Here is a 25,295-nt window from a genome sequence, read left to right on the forward strand (position 1 = left end):
AAAGTTTATGGCTGGGAGATAACAAAGCTCATGGCTCTTGCAAGGTGAGGTGAGATTATCTGTCTCATCGTGGGCTGCTCGTTTGTGGCTTTGTGGTTGCAGGCACATCAATGTTCCTGATTAGCATCAGGTCATGGGGTCACCTGGCAGGTTTTTTGCTTCATCTGGTACTGAGGGCAGTTGTGATGGCTCCCTAGGAACGATCCCTCTGAGGGAAGGAGGTAGAGGTGAAATTAGGCTAGTTCAATTTAATAGCGGCTGGGAGCAGTGTTCTGCACTGAGCTAGGCGAGATATTGCACGATTATGTCTTGCAAGATCCCAGGAGGCACTGCTGCAGAGAAAGCACTGCTGGTCATCACATCGGCAACCACATCTGCCTGAGCATCAATCCCTACTCCTTTCTCCTCTAAGTATCAATTCTTTCTCTTTTTTTTTTTTTTTTTTTTTTTCCTTGAAATGAAATTTCTAGCACTGGATCCAGCCTGTGAGGATATCCAGTTTGGCTGAAATGGCATCTCACGGTGCAGAATGGCACAAAGAACTCTCCTGGTGATCAGATCTAATTGTAAAGCGTTGCTTGGTGCCTTTTGAGTCCCGGTTCCTGTATAGCATCATGTATTATACATCCCCCATCCTCTCTATTAGGTGCTGGAAGCGGGGGCACGAATCATTCTGCCACAGAAGGATGCAGAAGGATGACGTCTTAGGGTTAAAGCTGCCCGTAATGCTTGGGAAAGGCAGGGTGGAAAGCCATTTTCCAATGGGAGCATCTGGGGCCACTCTACAGTGAGATGAGCAAGGCTTTTCAAAGTCCTGCCTCCTGCCAGAAGGACGGGTATAATTTGCAATAACCGTCTGAGGAAAGTGCTTGCAAGTGGTCATCTCTGCTGGCAGGTGATGTGAGGATGTGTGGGAAGAGCTTACAGAGAGACGATTAACCTGCTTTCTAACCTCTCCCTTCTGGGTGCCACGGCTGAAGCTCCTGTTGTCCCACCTGCTAGGTAGAGGGGCGAGGTGGGGATCCAAGCTTGCCCTGTTAAGGGGAGACACTGCTGCTCATGGTGCTGGGTCTTAGGGGGACCCTAATTTCAGTCTAGCCAGGGCATTGCTCCATGGCAATGCCCAATGGCCTGATGCTGAAATGATACCGCTCTTTGGTATCGTAGGTGCACTTAGCAGTGTAGAAACTGTCACCCCGTGCTGTCTTTTCAAGGATGGAGAAGGGAGGGCTGCTTTAACAGTGGCAGCCAGAGCCTTGCTGCATGTTTCTCTCTCTTGCGGTCTTCCCTGCCCTGTGGGAGAGGCAGTGCTGAGTCAGGGTGTTTCTTTCCTTCCTGCTGATGTTCTCGATGCTCCTCCTTGGCCAGGTATTTGGTTCAATTTGGAATGGGCTGGTCTCCAAAATCGGGCTTTAAGAATTGGCGCCAGCCTTCTTAGCTACACAGCAAAACAAGCTGAAAAAGGATGGGGACGAGAGGAAGGTGGTACCAAGGTGGAGAAGGCTCTGGAGGATGCGATGAAGGGCCCAGTCACCTCCAGCTAAATGGCTGTGTTGTCCTACTCCCATAGTGTTGCTGCCTGTCCTTGCAGCCTGGTCTAGCTTGTCTCCTGATCCATTTGGATGGAGTCGTCACCATCCGAAGGTGCTGAGTGGTCCCAGGATCTCCCATTCTGGATATGTCTGGAGCAAGGCAATGTGTTGCCTTGAGTTTGCAGTGTGGTTGGTTGGCAGGTTGAGGTTTGGGGAAGGGCACAGGGTGGCTTAAACCATGACACGGTGGCTTGGGGGTGCTTAAACCTGTGCAGACAAACCTAGAGAGTCTTGTCACCTTTCCCTTGATACATGGAGATTTATCCCAGCCATCTGGAAAATCACCTTTTAGGGTTATTGGCTCAATATATATACGCATAGTAGAATAATTTATTTATCAAGGTTCTATAAGTAATTGCTGTTTATTAAGTATGGATAATGTATGAAGCATAAACAACGAATCAGCATTTGCCCCAAGGAATCCAAATGATTAAGGTTAAGCAAGACAGAGACAGGGCTGAGGGATGCAGAGAGCCACGGAGGTAATGAGTGGGTCAGCAGGACTTATTTAAGCCTCATCAGGCACGCGAGGAGCGTCTGGAGTGGCAACTGTACGTGCTAAGCCAAATGACGCATCGTGGGGGAATGGCTGATATTGTGGCCACAGGTAGGACAAGGCAGAGCAGCTGCAGGTTCCTGGTTCCAGAGAGCCAGGTTCAGTCTACCGAGTTCAATTCAGGTTTAAAAAAAAAAAAAAAAAAAAAAAAAAAAAAAGCCTATTTTGTTAAATGTTTGGTTTGCTTTTGTTAAATTTGGCTGCTGGCCCTCGTACTGTGACGGGAGAGGCATTTACCTGCTCTGTGGCATAGGCTGGAGATAGGTTGATTATACGGGGTCACAGGCTTTGTGGTGAGGGGCTTTGGCTGCAGAGACGCCTCAGTTCAGCTCTGTTTCTCAGCCCATCTCTGCAGTGCCCGGTGGAGAAGGGAAGGTGCTGGGCTGGGCTGGAGGCATGCCCAGACCAGTGCTGTGGTAGGACAGCCAGGGACATGCCAGTGACCACAGGGCTGCATGCTAATTTGGGCACGCATGTGGTTTGCCATTGCTCTCCTTGTCTGACCCTTCCCAGCCCTGAGGGACGGTGGATGGGCACTGAGGGAAGTGCTGTAGCCACCCTGCCCATGCTGGGATTGGGGCACGGTGGCTGGGGACAGGAGAATTTCACCCAAGACCGTGGGTCTTTGTGGACCCTGGTTTGGGGGATGGTTGGGGATAGCTCTGCAGCCTCCCCTGACTCCACTCCATCCCTGCTCTTCCCCTCTCTCTTACTTATTCCTTCCTTCCATGCTCATCCACCCTTCTAGTGTCACCTTTCCATTCTCACCTCCTTTCATTCCTTTATGTGCCTGCCCTGAGCCATCCACATCCCCTTCCTCCTGCCAGCCCCCTTCCCTCCTTCCTCCTTTTTGATTTCTGGGTGAAACAGTGAGTAGCTAAAACTCTGCCATCTAAATCACTTCCCCCAAAATAGACGTCACTTGCAAAGAATTTATAGAAGGGTTTGGAAGGCAGGAAGGGACGTGCCCACATCTGCTTCACACTCAGGAAGGTTTCCAGCCCATCTGCTGCGCTTTTGCTCACGTAGTTTCCAGGAAATTTCAGGTATTGAAAAAAAATAAGTAGGCCTAATTAAGTGGTGGTGACATCACTTGTTTCTGCTGGGTGCTGTAGGCTCTTCCCTTCCCATTGTACAAAGAGGCTGGGTGATACCGTCCGTGCCTAGGGCTGGGGAAGCAGCTGCTGGGCGCTAGATCTCCCCCAGGCAGCCGCATCGTATCATCTCCCAAATAAAGGGACTCTACTTCATCTTAGGAACCGCTGCTTTATTTTCTCAGTTAAAGGCTGTCGCAAAGTCTGTCTGTCTCCATGCGTCTCACCGGCTGTCCATCATCCCCGCTTGGCCTTGTGCCAACCACTCTTTGAGCCCACTCTTTTGAGCTGGGCTGGGAGCCTGAAGGTTGCCACTTCCCTTTCTAATAACCCGGCCTGTTACTTTGGCAAATGGCTTCTCCTTTCTCAATGTCCCTGCTTATAAAAAGAGCACAAATGAGACACACAGTGTGAGGATTTACTGCTTAGTGTTTCTCAGTCCACACTTGAGCAAATGACTTCATTCCTTTTAGACGGCACCCAGTATCCACCACTCTGATTACAATCTGGCTCTGTGCTCTTGTGTCACTTTTAATTAGGCATTTTGTTTCTGCATTGTGTGTCATTCTCACATGGTTTGCAGCATAAATAATGATGTATTGTGTTTCAGTGGGTACTGCGAACCTTTAGCCCTTAATGAGGTTGCATGGATATTTATGAGGCCATCTACCTCGTTTTGCAACATGCAGGTTCTGAGGCTAAAATACACTGGAATCTTTTTTTGGGGGAAAAAAGACCTAAGACATCAAAGTGATAGTTAGAAGGTGTACATTTGCATTGGGAATTGCAGAAATAGATCATTTTGCCCCAAGGTGGGGATTGGTGGCTGATCAGAGAAATCCCAGCCTGCAGCAGCTTCTCTCCTAAAATTAGTGTAGCGGGAGTGAGCCCAGAAATTTAAGGGATGGCACATGAGGTGAGATGTCTTTGGGTGTATTTGTTCTCTGTGAGGACGGGGATTTGGGCTCCCACTGCATTTGTCATCAGGTGGGAGCCACAAGCTGGGAGCAGGAGCATGGTGAGGGTGGGAATGGGAGAAGGGGATGGTGGCACTGCTTGATGCAGCAGCTGTGTTAGGACTAACTGAGGGACAATTTGCTGTGGGAGCTCCTTGCTGGAGAACCAGTGCCTCTCTGCCCCCTCAGTTGCGGCTGCCTTGTGCCTGCTCTCTTCAGAGGCCACATGCCCAAATCATCAGGCAAAAGGTCTGAGTTTATTTTTTTTTCCTGGTCACTTATGGGAGTTGGAACTCAGTCTCCCACTTTTCACCTTGTGCCACCAACCCCTTTCTGGAATAAATGCGAAGTGGGCGTTCGGCCATGGCTACACCTCACCACAGCCTTCCTGGGGCAGTTTGTCGTGCTGCATACTTCCCAAATGATGCAACCCAACCCGGCTGCAGCACGGGCAGAGAGGTGCAGGGCACGGCCCACTCCTGGTCAGTGCCTGAATTACTGCAAAGGGACAGTTGCTGTGTGCCTGGTTTTGGTGCTGGGTTACCCCCGGGGGCTGGTTAACTCCTGGAGCCTCCTCTTAGCAGTGCAGCGTGCGGTCGGGAGCTGCTTGCTGTCCCGACGTGTCTGCAAGGGAAACTTTGGCACCAAACGGCGTGCCCTGTAGCGTAGCTCAACAGGTTCGTAGCGTGCACGTGGTGCAGGCACGGGCCCAAGTCAGCACCTTGAGGCAGAGGGAGGAATTGCCCGCTTACTTCGCACTCTCGGCTTTGCGAGGACAGTTATGACGTGGCATGGCTGAGCTGCATGTGCCCATGCGACGGCCCCACGCAACCCCACGTGTGTGCGTGTGTCAGGGCCACACCGGCACTAAGCCCAGGAGCGAGTCTGTAATCCCTCTTAAATCTGGTACCAGATCTGATTCATCCTGATTTTCAACTCCTGGGGTGAAATTCTGCACAACTGATTCATGCCTGGCGCATGCCTGGTGAAGGCCGTAAACTGGAAGCTCAGTCCTGCTTTGAAGAGCCCTTACGCCTTTTTTCATACCGGGTAAAGCTCTTCCCCTGCACCAAGGGGCTGTGCGGCCCACGGTACGCGGGAAGGAAGCATCCTCAGCATCGTGGAGAACTGTTCTCACTCTTGGCACTATTTTTCCTCTTCTCCTTTTCCTGCCAAGCCTCTCTCCTCCTACGCTGTCCTCGTGTAGCGTGAAAACCTGCTGCAAGTGGAGCTGATGGCTGGAGGTGGCTTTGGGGTGCTGGCGGGTGTAGGGAGGAGGCGGTTGGGTGCTGGGGCTGGAGGAGGTTTCTCTGAGCAGCAGGATGGTCATGGGTAGCCCCAGCTCCATGCAATGCTGGGCCTGATCTTCCCTCCCCTCCCACAGACCTGGAGAGAGTCATTCATGTCATAGGCAATGTGGGCAGGTGCAAGGTAATTATAATGATAATTATTATTGTCATCATTGAATGTATTGATTATGATGGTGCCTGACACAGACCTACCACACCCTCTGCTGCCATCAGCACCCAGGGCTTGGCTCCCCATCAGGTCCAAGGCTGCAGTCTTGCCCTTTGCTCGTACTGTAAAACCTGATACCAAGTCCCAGGCTGGGAGAAGACCAGAGGAAAGGGGGGGTTGTGCCTTCCTTTTTGCTTTTGTTTGGAAGCTTCCAGCTCTGTCATATTTGGGTTAAAAGCTGGATGCTGGAGCAGTGTGTCTTGCTGGCTGAGATATAAATGCTGAGATAAAATACCTGGCTGGTGTGACAGCAGGCAGGTGGGAAGTACTGAAGCCCAGATCTTGGGAGCACAATTCTCCTTGTTTCTGTATTTCCCCTGTTTGCAGTTGTAGGAAAAACCCCTTGTCTCCCTGAGAGCTGAATTGGCCCCTCTGTAAGCAGAGATAACTATCTCAGCTTGGTGATTATAGCCGTGATAAAATACTGGTAACAAATTAATGGTTTGAATTTCTATTGCCCTTCTCTTCTTCTGACAGTGACTCATCTGGGAGGAGGTCCTACACCTCTTTGGTTTAGGTCCTCTGCCTTTGCTTTTCTGCTTCTCCGCCTTTTACAAAACCTGTGTTCCAAAGTTGAGCTGTTTTGGGTAGATCCTGTAAGCTCCCATTTTTACACATTGAATGCGTTAAATTCCTGCAGTTCCACACGGAAAACATCCCCGCTGTGGATGTCCCCGGCGCTTGTCCAGGAGAAACCATCTTTGGAAACCCTGAAACCCTGGCTGGTACAAACCACCCTCTGTAGCAGGAGGACAGTTCACGCTGAATCTGATGGAGTTTTTGCAATCCAGTGGCCTGAAGATTCAAATGAATATTCGCAGCCACACGTTTGGTAACATGTCACGTGCGCGTAGGGAGTGGAGGGAGGTGATACGGGTTTTACTCCTTCCTCTCCCACGTACTTCCTGCCTGCAGGACAGTTTATCTCTAAAACACCGCATACAGTTCTGTGTTTTTCTTTGTTGTTTTTCTTCCCTAGGAGCGTTTATTGGCAACGGATCTGCTTGGACAGCTTTGCTTTTGCGAAAGATCTTGGAATTCGTAATTGGGGCCAGAGGTTGTGGAGCAGTGTAGTCACCAGCGTGAAGATGGTTATTTGTGTTGTGGTAACTACTAAGAAACCCAGTCTTTGTCCACAATTACGTTGCGCCAAGGGCTGTACAAACGGGTGAATTAGGATGGGTGCCATGTTGGATGCTTAGTATCGTGGGGGTAGTAAGACCTTAATCCTTCCTGGACGTGGAGATGAAGGATCAGTTGGTGTAAAGTGGCATCGTGCCATTGACTCTGCCCAAGCTGTGTCAGATGAGACAAAATTCTGATAAGAGCACTTCTCCTTGATGACTGTGCTACATCATTTATCTCCTTCCTTGCTCCATTCACTTTGCGGCATTATCCTTTAACCTAGGCATGAATCAGGCCCACAAACTCCTGTAATAATGCTGAATACTGTTGCACTAGTTGTATTTCACCTCCTATAAACTGGTGGCATTCCCTTGACTGCAGTGAAATGACCTCACGGTTTCCATCTGCTCTGAATGGGCACATTAGTTTGCAATTGAGTTAATTAAAACAGGAACACAGGAAGATCTTCTCATGCCACATGCAATCTCATTGCCGCAGGCTGTCGCAAGCAGGGATGAGTTTAACCAAGGAGTGGACCAATAATGGGGAGAGAGGACCATCAGCAGCGGTTAAACGTGCTGGTCAAGATGAAACCTCTAACTTGGGAAGGGTTAAACAGCTGGAGGCTGGAGAAATAATGGCCAGAGGAAGAATCACTTTATAATTGCCCTGTATTTTGGGGCTGGCCAGAGTGTATTACTGGCTCAAGATAGATGGACTCCGATCTGACCCAGCGTGCCTGCTCTGTACCACGTGAGCCTCTGCAGAGGTTAGATCAGATCATGTTAGGAACTTGAACAGACCGACAGATTCAACAGGCTGGGCTCAAAAGTCGCGTGTGATTTTTGTGGGGACAGAACATGGATTTTCCATTCTCTTCCGAGACGTGCCGTTTCCAGAAAAACCAAGTCTGGCGTTACCAGGGCTGGCAGTTTCACCTCGGCTCTGAGAACTGTAGTGTTTTAATTTGTTTGTTTGTTTGTTTTTCCTTAAGGCTTTAGCTGTGGGAGCGACTCTCAACTTTCATGTAGAAATTATCCATGTAATTATGATTATACATAATTATAACTATATTTATAGTTATTCCTTCATGATTTCTTGTAATCATAGGATCTTGTAATTTGGGGGAGAGGGGAAAGAAAACAGCTTTAGGTGCATGTAAAATAGGCTGCAGGGGGGGGAAATCCATAGCTTGAATGCCTCCACCATGCGTCAGGCACAGAGAGCTTTTCTGATGAGCTGGTGCCCCGCCACGCGCTGTGTCCCCGGGAAGGATCCCTGCAGCCCATCTGCATGGGCTGGGTTTGCTTGTTTGTCCAGGAGCTCATGGCAGCGTGCAGAGGTTCCCGTTGCTGCAGCCGCCACGTGGGGTGTAAACGCTCCTTCTGCAAACAAGACAGGAGGCATGTGGGGCTCAATCTGTGGGGCAGGGGAGCTGCATTGCTGTGCTGAGCAGCTGGAAAACGTTGGGGGGGGAGATTCCAGCTGCAGCAACTCCTTTGGGGTCCAAGTTGTTCCTGGAGGTGCTGGCAAGTGGTTTTGTGCTGTTATCTGAACACCTTGGGGTTTAGACTGATGCTCTTTTTGGGTTTCAGCTGACGGAACAAGCGTGGCCAATTCTGAGCTTGAGGAGGTGTTTCTCAGTGGTGGATTACACGGCAGGCAGCTTCCCAGGAGTGCCCAGGCAGCAAGGAGCCAGCTGAGAGCTTCCCAGCCTCAGCGGAGCGGGCAGAGGGAGGAGGAAAGGTGAGATGCAGCTCCTGGAGGGACGGGAGCTTGCCGGAAGCCTTGTTAATGCGAAGCTGGCTCTGGCCTATAGCAGCTGGCTCTTACCCTGGGCAAGCTGCGTCCAGCTATTTCTACTGGTCCTCGTGACGCCCCCCTTAATATTAAGGTTGTTCTGCTTTGTTGCAAAAAGGAGGGGTGTAGCTGGAAGACACGGTGTAGTTTAGGCGAGACCCATCATCCCAGCCGCTAGCACTGATTGAGACCTGAGGCTGTTACAGCTGCAGGGCTGTAAGAGTGGAGAGCAAAATGTGGTTTCCATGTGTAAAGCTGCATGAAGTTGCAGCACAAACAATACCGATGCGTGTGCCAAGGGCACTGGAGCAGAGAGAGGCCACAGAAGTGATTTCAAGTCCTCAGAAAAGCCACTTGTTTATGAAAGATGCGAGGATTTCAGCCCATTCAGTTTATCCAATGTAAGACTAAGAGGGTGGTGACTTCACATTAATAGGAGAATCATACCAGGTTCAAGAGAGCCATTTAAGTGCTTTGGAAGTGGGCAGTGGCAGGAAACTAAAGACACCAATTAAACAACTTCAAATTGGAAGTAAGGCCCTGAGTTATAGCAAGAGGGTTCCTATTGCAAGGCAATGAACTGTACCGAGGTACCAACCTTTGGAACAAACGAGTCCTTCAAATCAGCCAGCCGTCGCCTTTCTGGAAAGCCGTCGCCTTCCTGTCATTGAGATACTAGGCTGAAGAGCTGCGTCATAATATTGAGCTTTATAGCCTGAGTGACACAGGAATTAGGACTAAACAAATCAATAAAACTTCATGATAGATAGCCATCTCATGCTAACATGGCGCATTTGTGCATCAGATTGTTGTCATACGGTGCCTGCGTTTGGGACAGTAAGAGAACAAGTTCCCTCTGGAGCAATCTCTCTGTATTCGCAGGAATTATTGATGAGCTGGAAATTTTTATTAATGAGGCTACTTAGATCCTGAAAGGGGGAGCTGTGATTGCAGCATGGGGGGAATCTTCAGCACAGCAGTTTTATGGCTGCGGGTGCTGGGTGCAAGTGCCGCGGTGTTGCTTTTGGGTGTTATTAGCAAGAATAAGAGCTTGACAGTGTCGTTCCGACAGCCCCATTGTGCTCTTGCAATACCTCAATCATGGGACCGCCAAAACACTGCTTGTCGTTAGGACGCGAATTAATTTATGACTCACTGCCGAAGCACTTTGGAGCAGTAATCACAAACTAGGACTGCACTGTGCAAACACAAAACCTAAGGGCACTCCCTGCTCCAGAAAGCTTTCAATGCAAACACTGCAATCTAAACACACAGCAAGAGATAGCCCATGGGATATCGACAGAAGATGTGGAAACAAGAGGCTGACATTGATCAGCATAATAACATATTAACACACAATTTTGCTCGCCTGCAAAGATTTATTCCTCTTCTATTAGGTCATAATGATATTTGATTTCCACCCCCCCCACCCCCTTTCTGCGCTGGAATTGAGAGCCTGCTACGTTTACTAAAGGGTTTATGGAGGGATTTATCGCTTGTGACTCTTTCGTTGGCTTTGTGAGTGTCAGTGCACAGTGGTGGACTGTTCCCGTGTGTGCAGGGACTGGGCTGGCTTGTTGTGACACCAAGCACAGCAGTCGCAATGTCAAAGCATCGCTTCCCCAAGAGGGTGTTTAACCAGTCAATACAGTGTCTTCTGTGCCACCAAACCTGAATCCCTGGGGGTCATTCGCATGGGCTTGGAAGTATTTACCGGTCAGTGCGGTTGTGAAACTATGCAGTGTTACCATGGCATCCCGACAACACAAGCAAACTCTGTTTGTGACATCTGTGGATCGCGGGATCCTGCTCTGACTTAAACTTGCTTGAAACCGGATTTAAATGGGGAACGTTCACTTGCAGGATGGGTTGTGATAGGTGCAGGGGATCTAAACTGACTAGCTGCAGCACTGGGAGCTGGGGAGCATATCGCAGCAAGGTAAATGAGGCTTTCCTGAGTCTCTCCTGCATTGGCTGGCTTGCTAATCGTACAGAAAAGAAAGCTTGAACTTTGTATGGAAGACAGGCTCATCCTTACCTAAAATCAGTGGTGCTGTATGGCAGTAATTAAGATTAGAAAATGGCTTTTGATTGGTCTGGCCCTTGATAGTGCAAACCGGTTCGGTTCTCTTACTGCCGAGGCTGCTGAGATCAGTTTTGCTTTTATGGTGGTTTGACAGCAGTATTTTACCTGGCTGGATTGCTTTCTGGTTTGTGTGTCGCGTTGTACAAAAAATCCCTGTCTGCTGATATAAAGGAGTTGAGGCTGGAATGCAACCTGATAAAATCCAGCAGCCGGGGCTTACTTTGGTGAGAGTTATTCTTGCCTGACTGTAGGACTCTAAATCACACTTTCAGATTCAATCCCTGTCTTCTCACGACAACCCAGAGGAGTTGCAAGAGCGCGGCCTGTCTCTGTCTCTGAACTCAGGAGGACCTGGAGCTATGTAAAGCAGCTGGAGGCTGCTGCCTTGTTGCTAGCTACGTACGGATGAAATGAACCCTGGCCTGTCTACATCAGCCATCAGGTCAAGTATAACTGGGTGTGCGTAACACGCAAGTTTACTTTATACTCAATGGGCTGGGGGTTTTTTTGCTGGTGGAAGCTGAGCCATCTTGCAGGGCAGGGAGGAATCTTGCCTCGTGTGTCTGTCTGGCTCGATCTCCCCCTTTCCCTCCTTCAAAAAGAGAATTTCCTTTTAGTAGCTGGGATCTCCAGCCAACTTGTATTCTTCCTGCAGAGAAGGAAGTACATATTTTTAATAGGCTGTGGTCAGAATATGTAGCCAGCATTATCTTGCTGTCCTGATGAGGGGAAGAGCTGAAGGGTGACACGTTCAGGCCAGACTTTGAAATCTCATGGAGGATTTACGACCAGATAGTAAAGAGATCTGTCCCTTCAAGGCTATTTGAAAATGCAGAAAGCCCATAAAACTAAGTTTTGTCTCTGCTTCTTCTGCATAGGAGCCCAGAAATTTAAGCAGAAACCTGTCCTGTCTCTTTTTGAGTGCGGACTGGCACGTCAGGTATTTCCATGTGCAGGGTGCAGCCCACCTAAAGCACCTTTATTTTAGCGCTAACAGGACAGAGAAGGCAAAACCATCGTGTCCAGGAGTAGCTGCGGCATCTCTCTGCCTTCTGATGCCCTCATTTCCCTGCATGGCGCAGATTCACTGGGTGCTGCTGGCAGAGTACAATGTGCGTGTCCAAGGCTGCAGCTGGCTTTGGTTTATATTAAACTAAACTAGACCTGGCGCTAAGCTGAGGCCCCTTATCTCCTTTCTGCTGTTGCAGAAGGGAGCTACCTGCTCTGCAACAGAGTTAGAAATCAATGCGTATTCCCCCCTTCTCATTTCAACATCCATTTAGGCAAGCGGAGAGGAATGGAGAAGCCTTGAGGAAGTGGGGATTGGACCTGTCCTGTTACAACTCTCTGCCAAGGGAGCCCAGAAGAGCGCGTGCTTCACGTCCCTCGGCTGCACATGTGGCAGAGGCAAGAACAAAGCCAGGTCTGAGTGTGGGACACGGCGCCAGGTGTGTCCTGGCCCTTCCCTTCTCGCCTGCTCGAATTCAGCAGGTTGACGGAGGGTGGGAAGGCAGCCAGGCACACCCAGCTCTCCGAGGCAGTAAAATGATCCCTCTTTTGCCCTTGGGCCAAGCCCAGCTTTTCTAACGGATAAAAGGAGAAGCAATCAGGAGAATTTGCTCACTTCCCTGGTCTCCAGCACAGCTTCCCTGAGCTTTTGAAGGTTTGGGGGATACTGAAAACACCCTTGGAGCAGCCATGTCCCGGTCTGTGAGTTTCAGCTCTCGCTCTGCAGCCATCCCAGGGATCAGCCAAGTGCGGGTCAGCACCGTCTCCTCGACCCGTGGATTAGGAGGGGGTGCCGGCTTAGGCAGGGCAGGTAGCTTTGGCAGCTCTAGCCTCTACAACCTCGGCTCCACCAACAAGCGGATCTCCCTTGGAGGCAGCAGCTCCTACAGCGTTCGCTCTGGATACGGCTATGGAGGCATGGGATTCAGTGGGGCGCTCAGCCCTGGGGGCATTCAGGAGGTCACCATCAACCAGAGCCTCCTGACGCCCCTCAATCTAGAGATTGACCCCAATATCCAGCGGGTGCGCAAGGAGGAGAAGGAGCAAATCAAGACACTCAACAACAGATTCGCCTCTTTCATTGACAAGGTGAGGTGTTGGAAGTCGATAGATATCAGTCGATAGCTCTGTGGACACTGCTTAAGAGCAGGTCTGACCCAAAGCTCGCTTAACCCAGTGGCGGATTCACAGATGGGCTCAGGATCAGGTCCTCAGCAGCATGGTGTGATTTGCCTACTGCAATCCAATAACTCTTACTAAAGCCCTGCTTGCATTGCTGTCAGTAAAGGGTTTTGCCCTGCTTAGGCCCGCGTGGTACCCCCTTTATTTAGCTGGTATTGCCCATAATGTGGGTGCAGGCTTTAAAGATCAAATCTGCGCCCAAGCACACCACCACCAAATTCAGGGAGGAGGGGGCCTCTTGGAGAGGAATCGTCCCAGTAGAACAGGTCCTGACGTAAGTCAGAGCTTGCTGGGTTTGTTTGCACTGCCCTGTACCTCTGTTGCTTTACTGTCTTGCACTAATTGATCCTGTGTCCTGTGTAAACTTCAGCTCTGGCATCCTCAAAATGCAAGGAATCCAGACCTGGAGTTTGAGTAATTGGCTGACTTTGAGGTCTGTGGATGGCTTCTGTTAAGTGTCAGGCAAGCAGAATCTGCTTAGCTTGAATTCATACAAAGCTTTAAAGTCATAAGCTAAGCCCCAGAGTAGCAGTGCTCCCTCCTGGTCTTTATCACCCTCCAGAGTTTAGGTGCTTCCTATGAGCAATATAAATTCTTCAGATACCATCCAAAGCCTGTCCTTCCCCCCAGATCCAAACTCTGTAGTGTCAGCCCCCCCTTCCTCCCACTTTCACAAATGACCCTTTGGTTGCTTTCCAGGTCCGGTTCCTGGAGCAGCAAAACAAAATTCTGGAGACCAAATGGAGCCTCCTCCAGGACCAGAAGACTGCCCGGAGTAACATCGCTCCCATGTTTGAGACGTACATCAACAACCTGCGACGTCAGCTGGATGGGTTGTTGAATGACAAAGGGCGTTTGGAGGGCGAACTGAAGAATATGCAGGATCTTGTTGAGGATTTCAAGACCAAGTAATGTATAATCTTCCCATCTAACAGTGTAGTTGAGCTGGCAGGTTGGTCAGTAGATTGGCAGAGATGTGCCCAGCTTTTCTGCTCGGGAGGGAGACTTTTTTCCAGCCGTGAGTTAGGTGTCTAGTCCAGGGAAGCTGCCTGGATTCTTCTTGCCTGGATCGCTCATTGTTCCTGGCACCTTGTTCCCACGTGGTCTTCAGTGGCTCCAACCTCTTGGCTTTGCTTTGGGGCCTCCTCAGGGGTGGCTTTGTACTTTGGTTGGATGTGCCCGTTCACATCCGTAGGAACCCCTTGGGACCTCAGCAGGTTGGCAGGCAGTGGGTGAGCTGCTGCTCGTTGTGTGGGTAGGTAATAGAGCAGGTGACCTGCAATTTTTAAGTGCCTTTTCAGTCCAAATCATGTTGCTTGGGAGGAGTCCCATGAAGAAAGTAGCCTTTGTCCCAGCCTGTGCCCAGCCCAGCTGTACAGGGGAATGCCCTTAATTAAAAAAAAAAAAAAGAAAGAAAGGAAAGAAAGAAAAAAGCTGGCAAACTGGATCAAGCAGGAACTGGAAACAAACAGATCTGATAATCCCCAGGGCGTGTTTAGGGAAAGTCAATAGCCAGTGGGTCCCAAGGACCTGCACGGTAATGATGTTTCCCCCGACCCTGCTCAGTTATTTCTACTCTGGGCTCATCCACAGTTGTACTTTGCATCTCTGCAAGGCAGCAGCAGGGAGCTGGTTTGCGCCTAGAGCAATTATAGCCCTAATTTTAGTTGCATATCACATGAATGCAAGGTGCACAGGTGCGTATTTATTCCTCCAGCTTACAGGTCCATGTAAAACCAAACCTTATATGTGCTGAGAGAAGGGAAGCAGGAATTAGGAGCCTAAGATACTACTGCAGCAGAGGGAGTGAGGATGTAGTAACTGCAGTTCAGAACCTGCTTCTCCCCATTTATATGAAGAAAATCTCATCTTCTAAGTAGAATACCTAAAACATGACTAACTCTTTATGTGTCTGTTGCCTCTTTTTCATATGTCCAATTTACACAGTAATTCTCAGCTTACATCTGGGGTAGGAAAGAAGATTTATGTGCACAAGACTCCAGGGGATGAGATTCGGTCCTTTATTCAGTAACTGCATTGACTAAGGGTGCGGTTCAGAGTGAGCAAGGGTAGGAGCAGACTGTGTCCATGCTGTCCGCATGGCTTGGTGCAGAGCATGCCAAGGTGTGATAGTGCGCTGGGCTTCCCAAGGCGCCTCGGGAGTTAATGGAGAATATGGAATGATTTGTCAGTTCGTTGACCGGCTTGGTGAAGCTTCACCCAGGAAATGAGGAATTTGACAAACGGTTCTAGAATAATTCGGTCTTTTTACCTATCTCTGATTATCCATTCTGCGCTGCAGCCTCGTGTATGCAGCACGATCATGTGATTTCCAGGGCATACGTTATTCTGCCATAGCAATGGATGCAGTTCATTGACATTGAAAGGGACAACGTCCATTTATGCCAGTGTGGATGGCTAAGCTTTCAGTGCAGAGCAGAAGGGAAGGTACACGAAGGCTGTTGAAAGTGAAGTAGCTCATGCTTTGGAAGGCAAATTACAGTGCTAGCCATGCAGGCACTGTGTAAGTAAACAGAGCAGTGTTCTAACTTTGACAACAGCAATTCCAAAACAGCCAGAGAAGGTGGTTCCTGCTCTGTTCCTTGGATGACTTTCAGGATTCATATAGCAGATTCTTGCTGTTTTTTTCAGCAGGTTGGCTTATGTAGAATGGTGTAAGGCAGGCTCTGAGATCTGGGCTTGCAAGTGGTACAAATCGGTGAACTCCTGTAAAGTCAATGGAGCATGATTTTTATCTGCTGAGGATCTAGCTCATTACATCTAAAGGTGAACACCTGAGGAAAGGATGTAGCCAGTATTGACAGTTTGTGTGACTTTGAAGCATAGCCACTTTGTGCAGAATGAGAATAATTGCACTCAGCTCTTACCAGGACAGTGGCATGTGATTGACACCTGCAAAATGTTCTCAAATGTCTGTAATAAGGAAATGCACAGTGAAAGCAGCATTAGCAGGTGCTTTGATCAGGGTAGAGGAAGTTGTTGAATCTGCTTGCATCTCTTCTGCATTTGTATTTGCTCTCTCGAGGGGCAAGTGAAAAAGCTGAGAGCCTCAGGACATAGACTGCCATCCCGCAGCCGTCCATGACTGAGGATAAGGAGCAGAAATCTTCTTAAGTGCAGTGAATTTTGATGAATGTGGGAAAGCATGGATGAGAAATGCTTTCCAGGTTAGTGGTCATGGCAGTGTGGACCAGAATAGCTTTTGGGCATCAGCTCATCCAAATAGTACCCTGGAACTGTGGCATACAGCCGGTACCTCTTGTACAAATAATACACATGCTGCAGCGGTACAGCAACCTCTGCCTGTGGCTGGCTGGCTTGGGGAAGTCATAGGCTTTGCCAAGGTGGTTCACAAACAGAGAAAGGGAGGGCGAGAGAAAGCAATCGGGGTAACTCTTCGCTGGCTCTAACTTCACACCAATCCCCTTTCTCTGGCAGATATGAAGACGAAATCAACAAGCGCACAGCAGCAGAGAATGAGTTTGTGGTGCTCAAGAAGGTGCGTGCCGTGGATATTAGCTGGGACTGATTATATATGTTTCAGCCCTTCTCCACCCTTTGCCCCTACGCTCTCTTTGCCACAGCTGTGCCTAGAGACCTGCAGGTGAAGAATTACAGCTCTCATTTCTGGCTAAAGGCTACCTCAGTGTAGGCACTGAAGTCTCTATAGGAAGCTGGGAAGGAGTGCCAGATGCCATGGATATCATAGATTATGGCTATATCTTTCTTTGGGATGTTTCCGAAGGCCTCCCCTGACTGTCCAGGCTGACAGTGGACTTGCAAACGCAGGTCCAGGGGACCCTACGGAACATATGGGATCTGCACACCAGCAAGATTTAGTGCACTGGTAGATAATTTTTAGGACATGGTGGGTGGGCAGGGAGGGTGGGCAGATGGACATGGAGAGCAGACAGCTTGGGGAACTTGATGGGGTCATGGCTGCTTTTGAAGCTGTCAAAGGCTGGGTGGACTTAGTCATCAAAGCTATGGCAATCTCAATGGATTATTGCTCTTTTAGGATGTGGATGCTGCCTACATGAACAAAGTGGAGCTGGAGGCCAAGGTGGATGCGCTGACGGATGAGATTAACTTCCTGAGGTCTCTCTATGAAGCGGTAAGGTCCTTTCTGCTTCTTGTGGCTGCTGCAGTGTAGCACCACCAGTGAGTGAAGAAGAGTGAACGGTGACTGAGAAAATTAATGTGCTGTTTCCAGAGACGAGAAAGGTGATAGAGACATGGAGTCTTCCCTTGCATAAGCAGAAATAAGCCTGCAAGTAAAGCGCACATCCTGTGAATTGTCACAGTGATTTCCCCCTATCTGGGATGTGAGATGGATTTATTGCAAACATAGCCAGGACATGCATTATTTTTTTGATGCTGTTAGTGTGAAAACAAGGAAAACCAATGTATTATAGCCAGTGCTGTAGGGGTGGTGTGTGCTTGTGTGTGTCTGTGCTGTGTGAGAGAAAGAAAGGAAAGCTCCTTGTCCCAGACACCTTTATCTTACCCATTACTTGCAAGATAAGAGTTTGATTGTACCGGACACGTTGCATCCTTGGGTGAGGTGGTGGAATTTGGCCCTCGCTTTGTTGTGAAGCTGATGCTCAAGCTTCTTAGACTAGCATTTCATGCTGGGTTCTTATCTCAGGAGTGGGGTAAACTAACCTTGCTGTCAAAATGTGGGTGATAAGAAGTAGCTCCATTTCTGCTGTTGTTTGTTACTTTGTGCTTTGCAAGGTTGATGTGATTCAGTTGGTTTCCTTCTAATTAACGAATGCTTTGATTGAATTCTTATCTGCCTCCCTTTCCCTTTTCTTCTCAGATTCTCTCTTTAATTGGCTTCCAAAAGAGAGGCCCTTAAAAGTCAGTGATTAATGGTATTGTTTTTAATACAACTGGCAGGAACTTCATGAGCTGCAGGCCCAGGTCTCTGACACCTCTGTGGTGCTGTCTATGGATAACAGTCGAAACCTGGACCTGGACAGCATCATCGCAGAGGTCAAAGCACAGTATGAGGATATTGCCAACAGGAGCCGGGCGGAGGCCGAGTCCTGGTACCAAAGCAAGGTGAGTTATGGGAGAGATAAAGGCAGTTACAGCTTCTGTTAGTACATGTATCCTGTGCGTCATGAGCGGGAGAGATTTAGCTGGCTAATTGACTGCCAGCCTGACTCCATCCTTTTCTCTTATACTGTTTTATGTCACAGTACGAGGCACTGCAGGTCGCTGCTGGGAAACACGGAGATGACCTGCGCAACACGAAGAATGAGATCTCGGAGATAAACCGCATGATCCAGAGGCTGCAGGGTGAAATTGAAAATGCAAAGGCCCAGGTGAGGAGCTGCCCTTGTTCTCCTGCTGCAGAGCAGTGGATTTAGCAGCAACAAGCATGCCAGGGATCTGGGTGTAACGCAACATCTGTAGAAGCAGTTTGGGGGGGGCTGCAATGCTCACCTCAAAAGATGTCCGTTCTGCTGGAGGGAGAAACTGTGTTGTGAGCAATGTAATGCTGAGAGGCAGCTGAACTATAGGTGAGAACAAGTCCACCAGCGATCTGGGAGCACAGAAGGGGAGTGATGCAGAGATGTTTCCAAAGGGCAAGGCTGCGTGTGGCCTCCCAGCCACACACATTCCCTGTACCCTCCTCCTTCTGGGATTTTTGTCCACTCCCTTTTTGCAGAAAGGAACACCATGTTTGAGCACATAGAAAAGAATTTTTCAGCTGTATGCAAGTTCTGTTTGCTTTTTCCAGGGGCCGTTATCACTTTATCAAACGGCTGGTGAAAGCCAGACCAATGAGTGGTTCAGACCATGTTCGAGGCTGAAAACTGGCTATGAATAACCAGTGTGCACAAAGCTGGAGATAAGCCATTGTGATTCATCCATTTGTATTTATTTGGTTTCAGGGCAGGGAGGCTTCAACACACACTTACAAGCAAAGAGCTGACCCAGTGCAGCTCCCTTGAATAATGAATGAGAGTATAAAGCACATGTGTTTATTGTGAGCCCTTCCTGCCAAACATGGGGCTTTTTTGGAGGTGCAGGGGGCACAGTTGAGGGTGCATTAGACTGCCAGCTTGATGTGGCCCCACAGGGATGCTTTTGGGGTAGGTCTGCATTGTTTGTTAACTGCAGGTCTGCTCGAGTCCACGCTTGCCTCACATCAAAGCTTGCTGGAGACCAACTGGCTCTGAACAAGCTCTGGGGCATAATAGGAGAGAAAACCTGAGCTTGCATTAACCCTAAGCGTTGTGCTGTTGTGTGCGGTGTGGGTGGGCTGAGAAGCTGAGGATCACCTGAAGAAAGTCATCCGAAAATGTAGCCAGTGGAGAGACATGGGGTCTGCCTTTCAGAAGAACGTATTTTGGGAGGAGATGAGATGAGCTTCCTTTGCAGGCTGATCTGTATCCAGTGCCCAAAAAAATGTGTAGATGTGAACTTCTAGGGATCTAAGTTGAGCAGATGGCTCCAGGGCTCTGCAGATACACAGAGATGGTCTGGCCAGTAGATGTCAGAGGTCTATGGGCAGTAGTGTCCTCCACCAAGGAGGTGAGATGCCCACCGACGTACTCCGCTCCGTCCCTGCAGCGTGCCAAGCTGGAGGCAGCCATTTCTGAAGCTGAGGAGCGTGGCGAGTTAGCTGTCAAAGATGCCAAGGCAAAGCTGGAGGAGCTGGAGGCAGCTCTGCAGAAGGCGAAGCAGGACATGGCCCGGCAGCTCCGTGAGTACCAGGAGCTCATGAACGTCAAGCTGGCCCTGGACATAGAGATTGCAACCTACAGGAAGCTGCTGGAGGGCGAGGAGAGCAGGTGGGTGTAACCTGTGGGTTTTATGTGAGGAAGGGTCCAGCCATTTGTTCCCTTTGCTTGGGGACATTGTGAGGGCCCAATTCCAGTTTCTGCAAGGAAATACAGAAGAGAAGACCTTGCATTTCTAAACTGATTTTTGGCCCTGAAAATGCTTTGGCTGAAGAGCCAAACTAACAAGTTCTAGTGAAAATTTGGTACTTTTGGTGAAAATATGCAAAGAAGAAAAAAGTTGTTTTCCATCGTATGTTCGATACTGTGGCAGAAAATTTCCAAGTGGCTCAAATCCCCAGGGAATTAGGACAGAGCTTCTGTGCTCTTTCAGCCCGTGCCAGGTGATAACAGAGCTTGTAAATGTAGGGCCAGAACAAAGCGCTGGATGGCACACTTATCTTGTCTGAATTATTTACAACAGCAGTAATAACTCACTGCCATTGTCTTCATCCTCAGCGCTGAGGCCCTGGGGGAATACTGAGTAATGCAGAGTCTAACCCGTCCTCTTCCTTTTTACCTTTGTGTTTTTCTTCTCCAACAGGTTGGCTGGTGATGGAGTTGGCAACGTCAACATCTGTGAGTTGATTTTATAATTTCTATAGGCACATGGCTCTGTGTAACTATTATAAAATGCAGGTGGTGACCAGCTGGGTCCACGTGCAGGAGCTTTATAGTGCCCTGCCTTAGCTTCTGCAACCCAGTTAGCCCCCTTCTTAAATGGGAGCCCCCTGAGACAGAATTTGATAGTGCTGCTGGCTTCATGGCAGACTTCAGCTCTAACTCATCTGTGTGAAATTTAACTTGGGGGAATAGTGATCTTTCTTTCCTCCCATTTTTGTATGGAGAAAGATGTACTAATGAGAAAAGGCATTGCCTGGATTGGAAGTTAGTGCAAAGGTGACGTTAGAGAGTGTCTTTCTAGCTTGGGCAGCATCGTGTACTCACCTTGCCTGGACGTTGGACAGATGCTGGTGTCTCGGAGACGCTGTCTACAGCTCTAAACCAGTGGCTCTACTGTTCTTCCACTTAATTGCCACTGATAGCTGGTGAACCACATGCCCGCAGTCTCTTTGGTGCACCAAGAGATGAGCTGAATGTGTGTATGATAGAGGGTTCTCCATGCTGCCGGGGGTCCTGAGCCAGACTGAGTGATGGAGAAGGAGGTGGGCTGCTCAACCCTCACATGCATCTGGCTTAGCACAGAATAAATGCTCTGGGCCAAAACGTAACAAGAGATTAGTATCCTAGGCCCTGTGTTTTGCAGGAGATTGTAGATAGTTTTCATCTGGTTCCTGCAATTTAAAAATGCCGTTTTTGTGAGGGTGCCAAACTGGGTTTGAAGTTCCCTGGCGCTCATGTTTTGTTTGCTTCTTTCTGTGCCACAGCTGTGGTCAGCTCCAGCAGTGGAGGTGGCTATGGCAGTTCCAGTGGATTTCTGGGAGGAGGACTTGGAGGAGGCCTTAGCCTGGGAGCAGGCATGGGCAGCGGAGCGCTCGGCTTCTCCTCCGGGGGTGGCTCCAAATCCTGCATCATCACCACAACCTCGTCCAGCAGGAGAAGCTTCAGGAAGTAACTACAGGAACGGAGATCAGCGGTACCCATTACATGGAAGGAGGGAAACCATAGAAAGAAAAGTTTTGTTGCCTTTTATAGGACAAATTGGCTACAAAATTTCTGCAATGATGAATGAATTGGAATAAGACATACCAGAGTACCTGACCCTGCCACGTCACACCTAAGGCTTGATCCTGCACTGTTGAACTCAGTGGGAACCACTCCACTGAGAGCAGGTTCAAGCCTGTAGGGTGAAATTTATCCAGTGAAGCAGGCAGGATAATGCTTTTGTTACTTGTGTGCTTCGTACCCCCTGCTCACGGCTGGATTTCACCCTTTGAAGGGCAAAGCAGTCATTTGAGTGGCAAGCTATTCCACATTTCTGCTGTGGTTTTGCAAAAGAGACCAGAAGATTATCTCCCTCTTAATATGATTTGGAAGACTTTATTTCCTTAGGATCCTCAGAAAATGCCAGCCCTTGTTAAGATTTCAGCCTGGGTTTGTTTTCTTAAAGTATACCAAGAAGAAAACAGTGAAACTGGTTTGGGTTTCTCCTTATTTTCTTTGGAAATGGGCTCAGAAATGGAATTCAACAGTTCTCCTCTGAATGAAGCTGATTTCTTATCGAAGGCAATGCAGACAGATTTACTTTCAGGTTCTTTATAGTAAAGTAACTCATAAACAAGCTCCCCGACCCATTCCCTCTCCTTAAAAGAAGCCCAAAGCTTAAGGGGTATGAAGTTGCTTAAAATTATACGTAGCACACTAAAATGGGAGATAACATTCCCCGTCCTCAGGTGTCTCTGTTTACTACCCTGTATTTCAAAGCGTATCTAGTGATACCTGGTGTCTTTACTGTAGCTAGAGAAAAAGCATGTTTTGTTGATGCATCATTACAATAACTACTTGTTCCTGCCAAAATGTGTCTTCAACTTAAACATGCCAGGGAAAATAGTTAGGTCATTACTGCAGTAGGAAGAACGGTTAGATAAATAACTCAAAGGAACTGCACACTGAATTGTATTGCATACTCAGCCACGTCCTAGCAGTGTATCTTTGGCTGATGTTTTATGCCTTTGTGGTCTGAGGCCTTGTCATGAGGCCATTAATAAAGTTTCCCTATTGCGTGCTTCTTCAGTCCCGGCTGAGTTCCTTGTCTGTGCTGCCCTGGATGCTCTGGAAAACGTCCAATGTTATCGCCTTCCTCCTATCTCCAGAGCCTGCTCCTAGCTATGTCCCCTGGAGCAGTGCCACACTGTGGGCAGGGTCAGGATTTAGGGTTTGCCACTTGCACAGTCTTTCATTCCTGGGTGAATTTTACCCACCTGCTTTGCACCGAGTCCGGGCAGTGGGATGATGGGACTGCTTTTGGTCAAGCACTTGGCTTCAGCCCACCCCCTGATCAGGACTGAAACTGACTGAGACCAATCCCTCCCCGAGCACCATCTTCCTTCTGCTGAGCCGAGAGGAGCTAAACATTGGAGGAGACACCTCTTTTGCAGATGACCAAAGCTTGGAGATGTGAACCTGGGCCTTGCTGCATGAAGACAACTCATTCCTGCTCCTTTTGGGGCAGCGTGGGGTGAGAAGGGCTCACCCCAGGGTGATTTGTGCTTGCTCCTGCCCCTCTCGTAGGGCCATGGTGCAGACGCGGGGCATGCCCTTGCTGGAGCTGCTGTTGCAGACAGCATCGCCTTAATAGGGATGGGGCCAGGCAGAGATTTTGTAGTCACTGAGAACGTCTCTTTCCTCCAGGATGAGAATGGTGATGAGGCTGCCAGGGCCTTGAAGGATGCTTTACCCACCTGTGCCCTACCCAGACCCCGTTGCTCCAGTGCCCAACACGGCCCAGCACCTTGTGACTGAGCAAGCGCAGTGCTGAGCCTGCGTGTGGTTTTGCTACACGCATGGCACTAATGGTAGGAAGGGGAGGAATCCAGAGTGCCCAGCAGAGCCGTGTTATCAGCGGCCCGGCACACCCAGCTCATGGCTTTTATGTCATAGCCAAAAAATCAAAATGGAAAAAAATCCCCTGAAGTTAATTGAAATGAAGAGCTCAAAGACAGATATTGCCCAGATGTTTTTGGCAGGGGGTGCCACTGTTTGCTGTCATTTGCATGGGTTTGTGATTCTTAGTGAGGAATTGTGGGTCTCTCTTACCATTACAAGAGATTAGCAGGGCTCCGTCGCTGCTCCTTGAATTTTTGGGTGTCAGGCTTGCAGCACTGACCTGGGAAGGGGCACGTGTGGACCACAGGTCCACAGCTTTTCCACATTCACAGAACAACATACGCTGCATACTGGTGCTGGGGAACAGGGGATCTGCACACTTCGGGAAACACCGTGAAGTATCTTTGTGAGTCCATGGAGACAGATGCACTTCGTGCTTTGTGCTCATTCTTTGGATCTGGTCTTGGCTCAGTCTGGGGTGATAAGTGGAGCTGGTTCAAATTTAATCTCTCTGTTTCAGAGGGGATGCTGATATGATGAAGGCAAAGTGCCCTGAATTAACGTAAAAGCAGGTGTATTCAGAGTGTCGACTGCAATTTCCGCAAGTGGGATACAGGAGAGATAATTCAACTTCAGAAGCAGCTTTGCAACAGGGAAGATTTTTGCACTTCTGGAGAAGGGAGACAGATGTGACCCAGAGAAACCCAGCACCCACCCACTCCAGAGCTCTCCACCGTGGAGCACTGCCAGACCGAGCAGCGTGTGAGCTGCCTTCCGTGCTGCGATTTGGCAGGTAGAGCCGTCACCCAGCTCTCGCCACTTGGGCTGTCTCCTGGGTGCCAGACTTTGCCTCCCACTGCTTGTCTGAATGGCAGCAGAGCTTCCCATGCTGGTGGGCAGGATGTCACTGCTGGAGAGAATAGAGGCAAAAAAGTATGATGATGGGAGCAAGCAGGTCTCAGAGGTATTAAAAGGTAGAAAAAGCCATCGAACGATCCACAAAGCGGTAATTTTTGGCCTCCCTGTTTTGCAGCAGTGACTAAGAAGAATAACAAGCATCTGAAATGTGGATAAAATCATACACAGACAAAGGATGTTCATGTTGGTGCAGGGCCAGGAACGTGCCTGGTCTGGACGTCAGGGTGACCCGGCAAGCTGCTGTGGTTCACGGAGGAGCCGTGAATTTGGGCTCAAAGAATTTAGGGAAAGCTGGAGGTCGTTTAGCTTTGCAAATGTGAGTTGAGGGAAAGATGGAGCCCAGCAGAGAGCAAAGACAATTGCTGAGGGCAATTCTTCCTCGAATGGGCAAGTCCTTTGACCATCTGGTGACATCTCAGGGACACTATTCTGTTCATGCTTTGGGGCAGGGTATGGCCAAGACATCCCTCCCAGCCCCGTTTTCCCTGCTGTTATGATTTAGGCAGGTAGTGCTACGCAGTCAGGAGCACATCCATCTTTCTATACTCAGCTGTGTATTTTCAGCCTTCCACAGTACAGCTCCATAGCTGTAAGCGTTGCCTTCATCACTGAAACATCTCAAAGCCCTTGGTTATTATCGTGTCAGTTAAACAGCTTAATAGCTCTGCCCTCCCGTGAGCACGTTAATGGCCGGGGAGGTTGCTCCATGCATGCGCTTTACGCGCAGGCATTAAAGATGCCCAGCTGATTTCATCTAGGCGGTCAATAGTATTTCCTCTTTCTGACCGTACAAGGAAATCTTGCTGCTTCCTCAGCTCATAAAAGCAGTGAAATTGCTTTTTTTCCTTCTTACAGCATTGCTAGTTTCCGTGCAGCTGTAAAGCCCAGCTACCCCTGCCAGGGCTCAGAGCGCTTCAGCTTCTGCCTCTTGCTCTCTGCAGGGTAAAATGCACAATAATTAAGTATACTTTATAATACTTATCTAAGTATACTACTTTATAATATTTTTTTTCATCTAATACTTTAAGCAAATACTTCTTTGAGTGTTTGTTCTCTCTCTGCTTGCTCTTGGCCTCTGTATTTCTCCCCTCCTAATGAGCTGTCCTGGTTTTCTCTCTCCAGTTAAGTGCCCCAG

The 25,295-nt window shown here is 49.0% G+C and overlaps 2 protein-coding genes across 2 annotated transcripts in view; one reads left to right on the forward strand and one right to left on the reverse strand.

Moving 5' to 3' along the window:
- POU6F1 (POU class 6 homeobox 1) overlaps window positions 1-25,295 on the reverse strand; it is a 224,966-nt gene that overhangs the window by 196,864 nt on the left and 2,807 nt on the right. The window lies entirely within an intron of this gene.
- On the forward strand, window positions 8,124-22,429 carry LOC142421160 (keratin, type II cytoskeletal cochleal). Its single transcript, XM_075525699.1, has 12 exons — window positions 8,124-8,244; window positions 8,437-8,587; window positions 11,000-11,186; window positions 12,011-12,824; window positions 13,617-13,825; window positions 16,377-16,437; window positions 16,957-17,052; window positions 17,841-18,005; window positions 18,146-18,271; window positions 19,527-19,747; window positions 20,280-20,314; window positions 21,124-22,429. The coding sequence occupies exons 4-12, from the start codon at window positions 12,426-12,428 to the stop codon at window positions 21,309-21,311; spliced, it is 1,500 nt and encodes a 499-aa protein (XP_075381814.1). The 5' UTR covers window positions 8,124-8,244; window positions 8,437-8,587; window positions 11,000-11,186; window positions 12,011-12,425; the 3' UTR covers window positions 21,312-22,429.

This window comes from Mycteria americana, chromosome 26, assembly GCF_035582795.1.
Source record: "Mycteria americana isolate JAX WOST 10 ecotype Jacksonville Zoo and Gardens chromosome 26, USCA_MyAme_1.0, whole genome shotgun sequence".
Lineage (NCBI taxonomy): Eukaryota > Metazoa > Chordata > Aves > Ciconiiformes > Ciconiidae > Mycteria > Mycteria americana.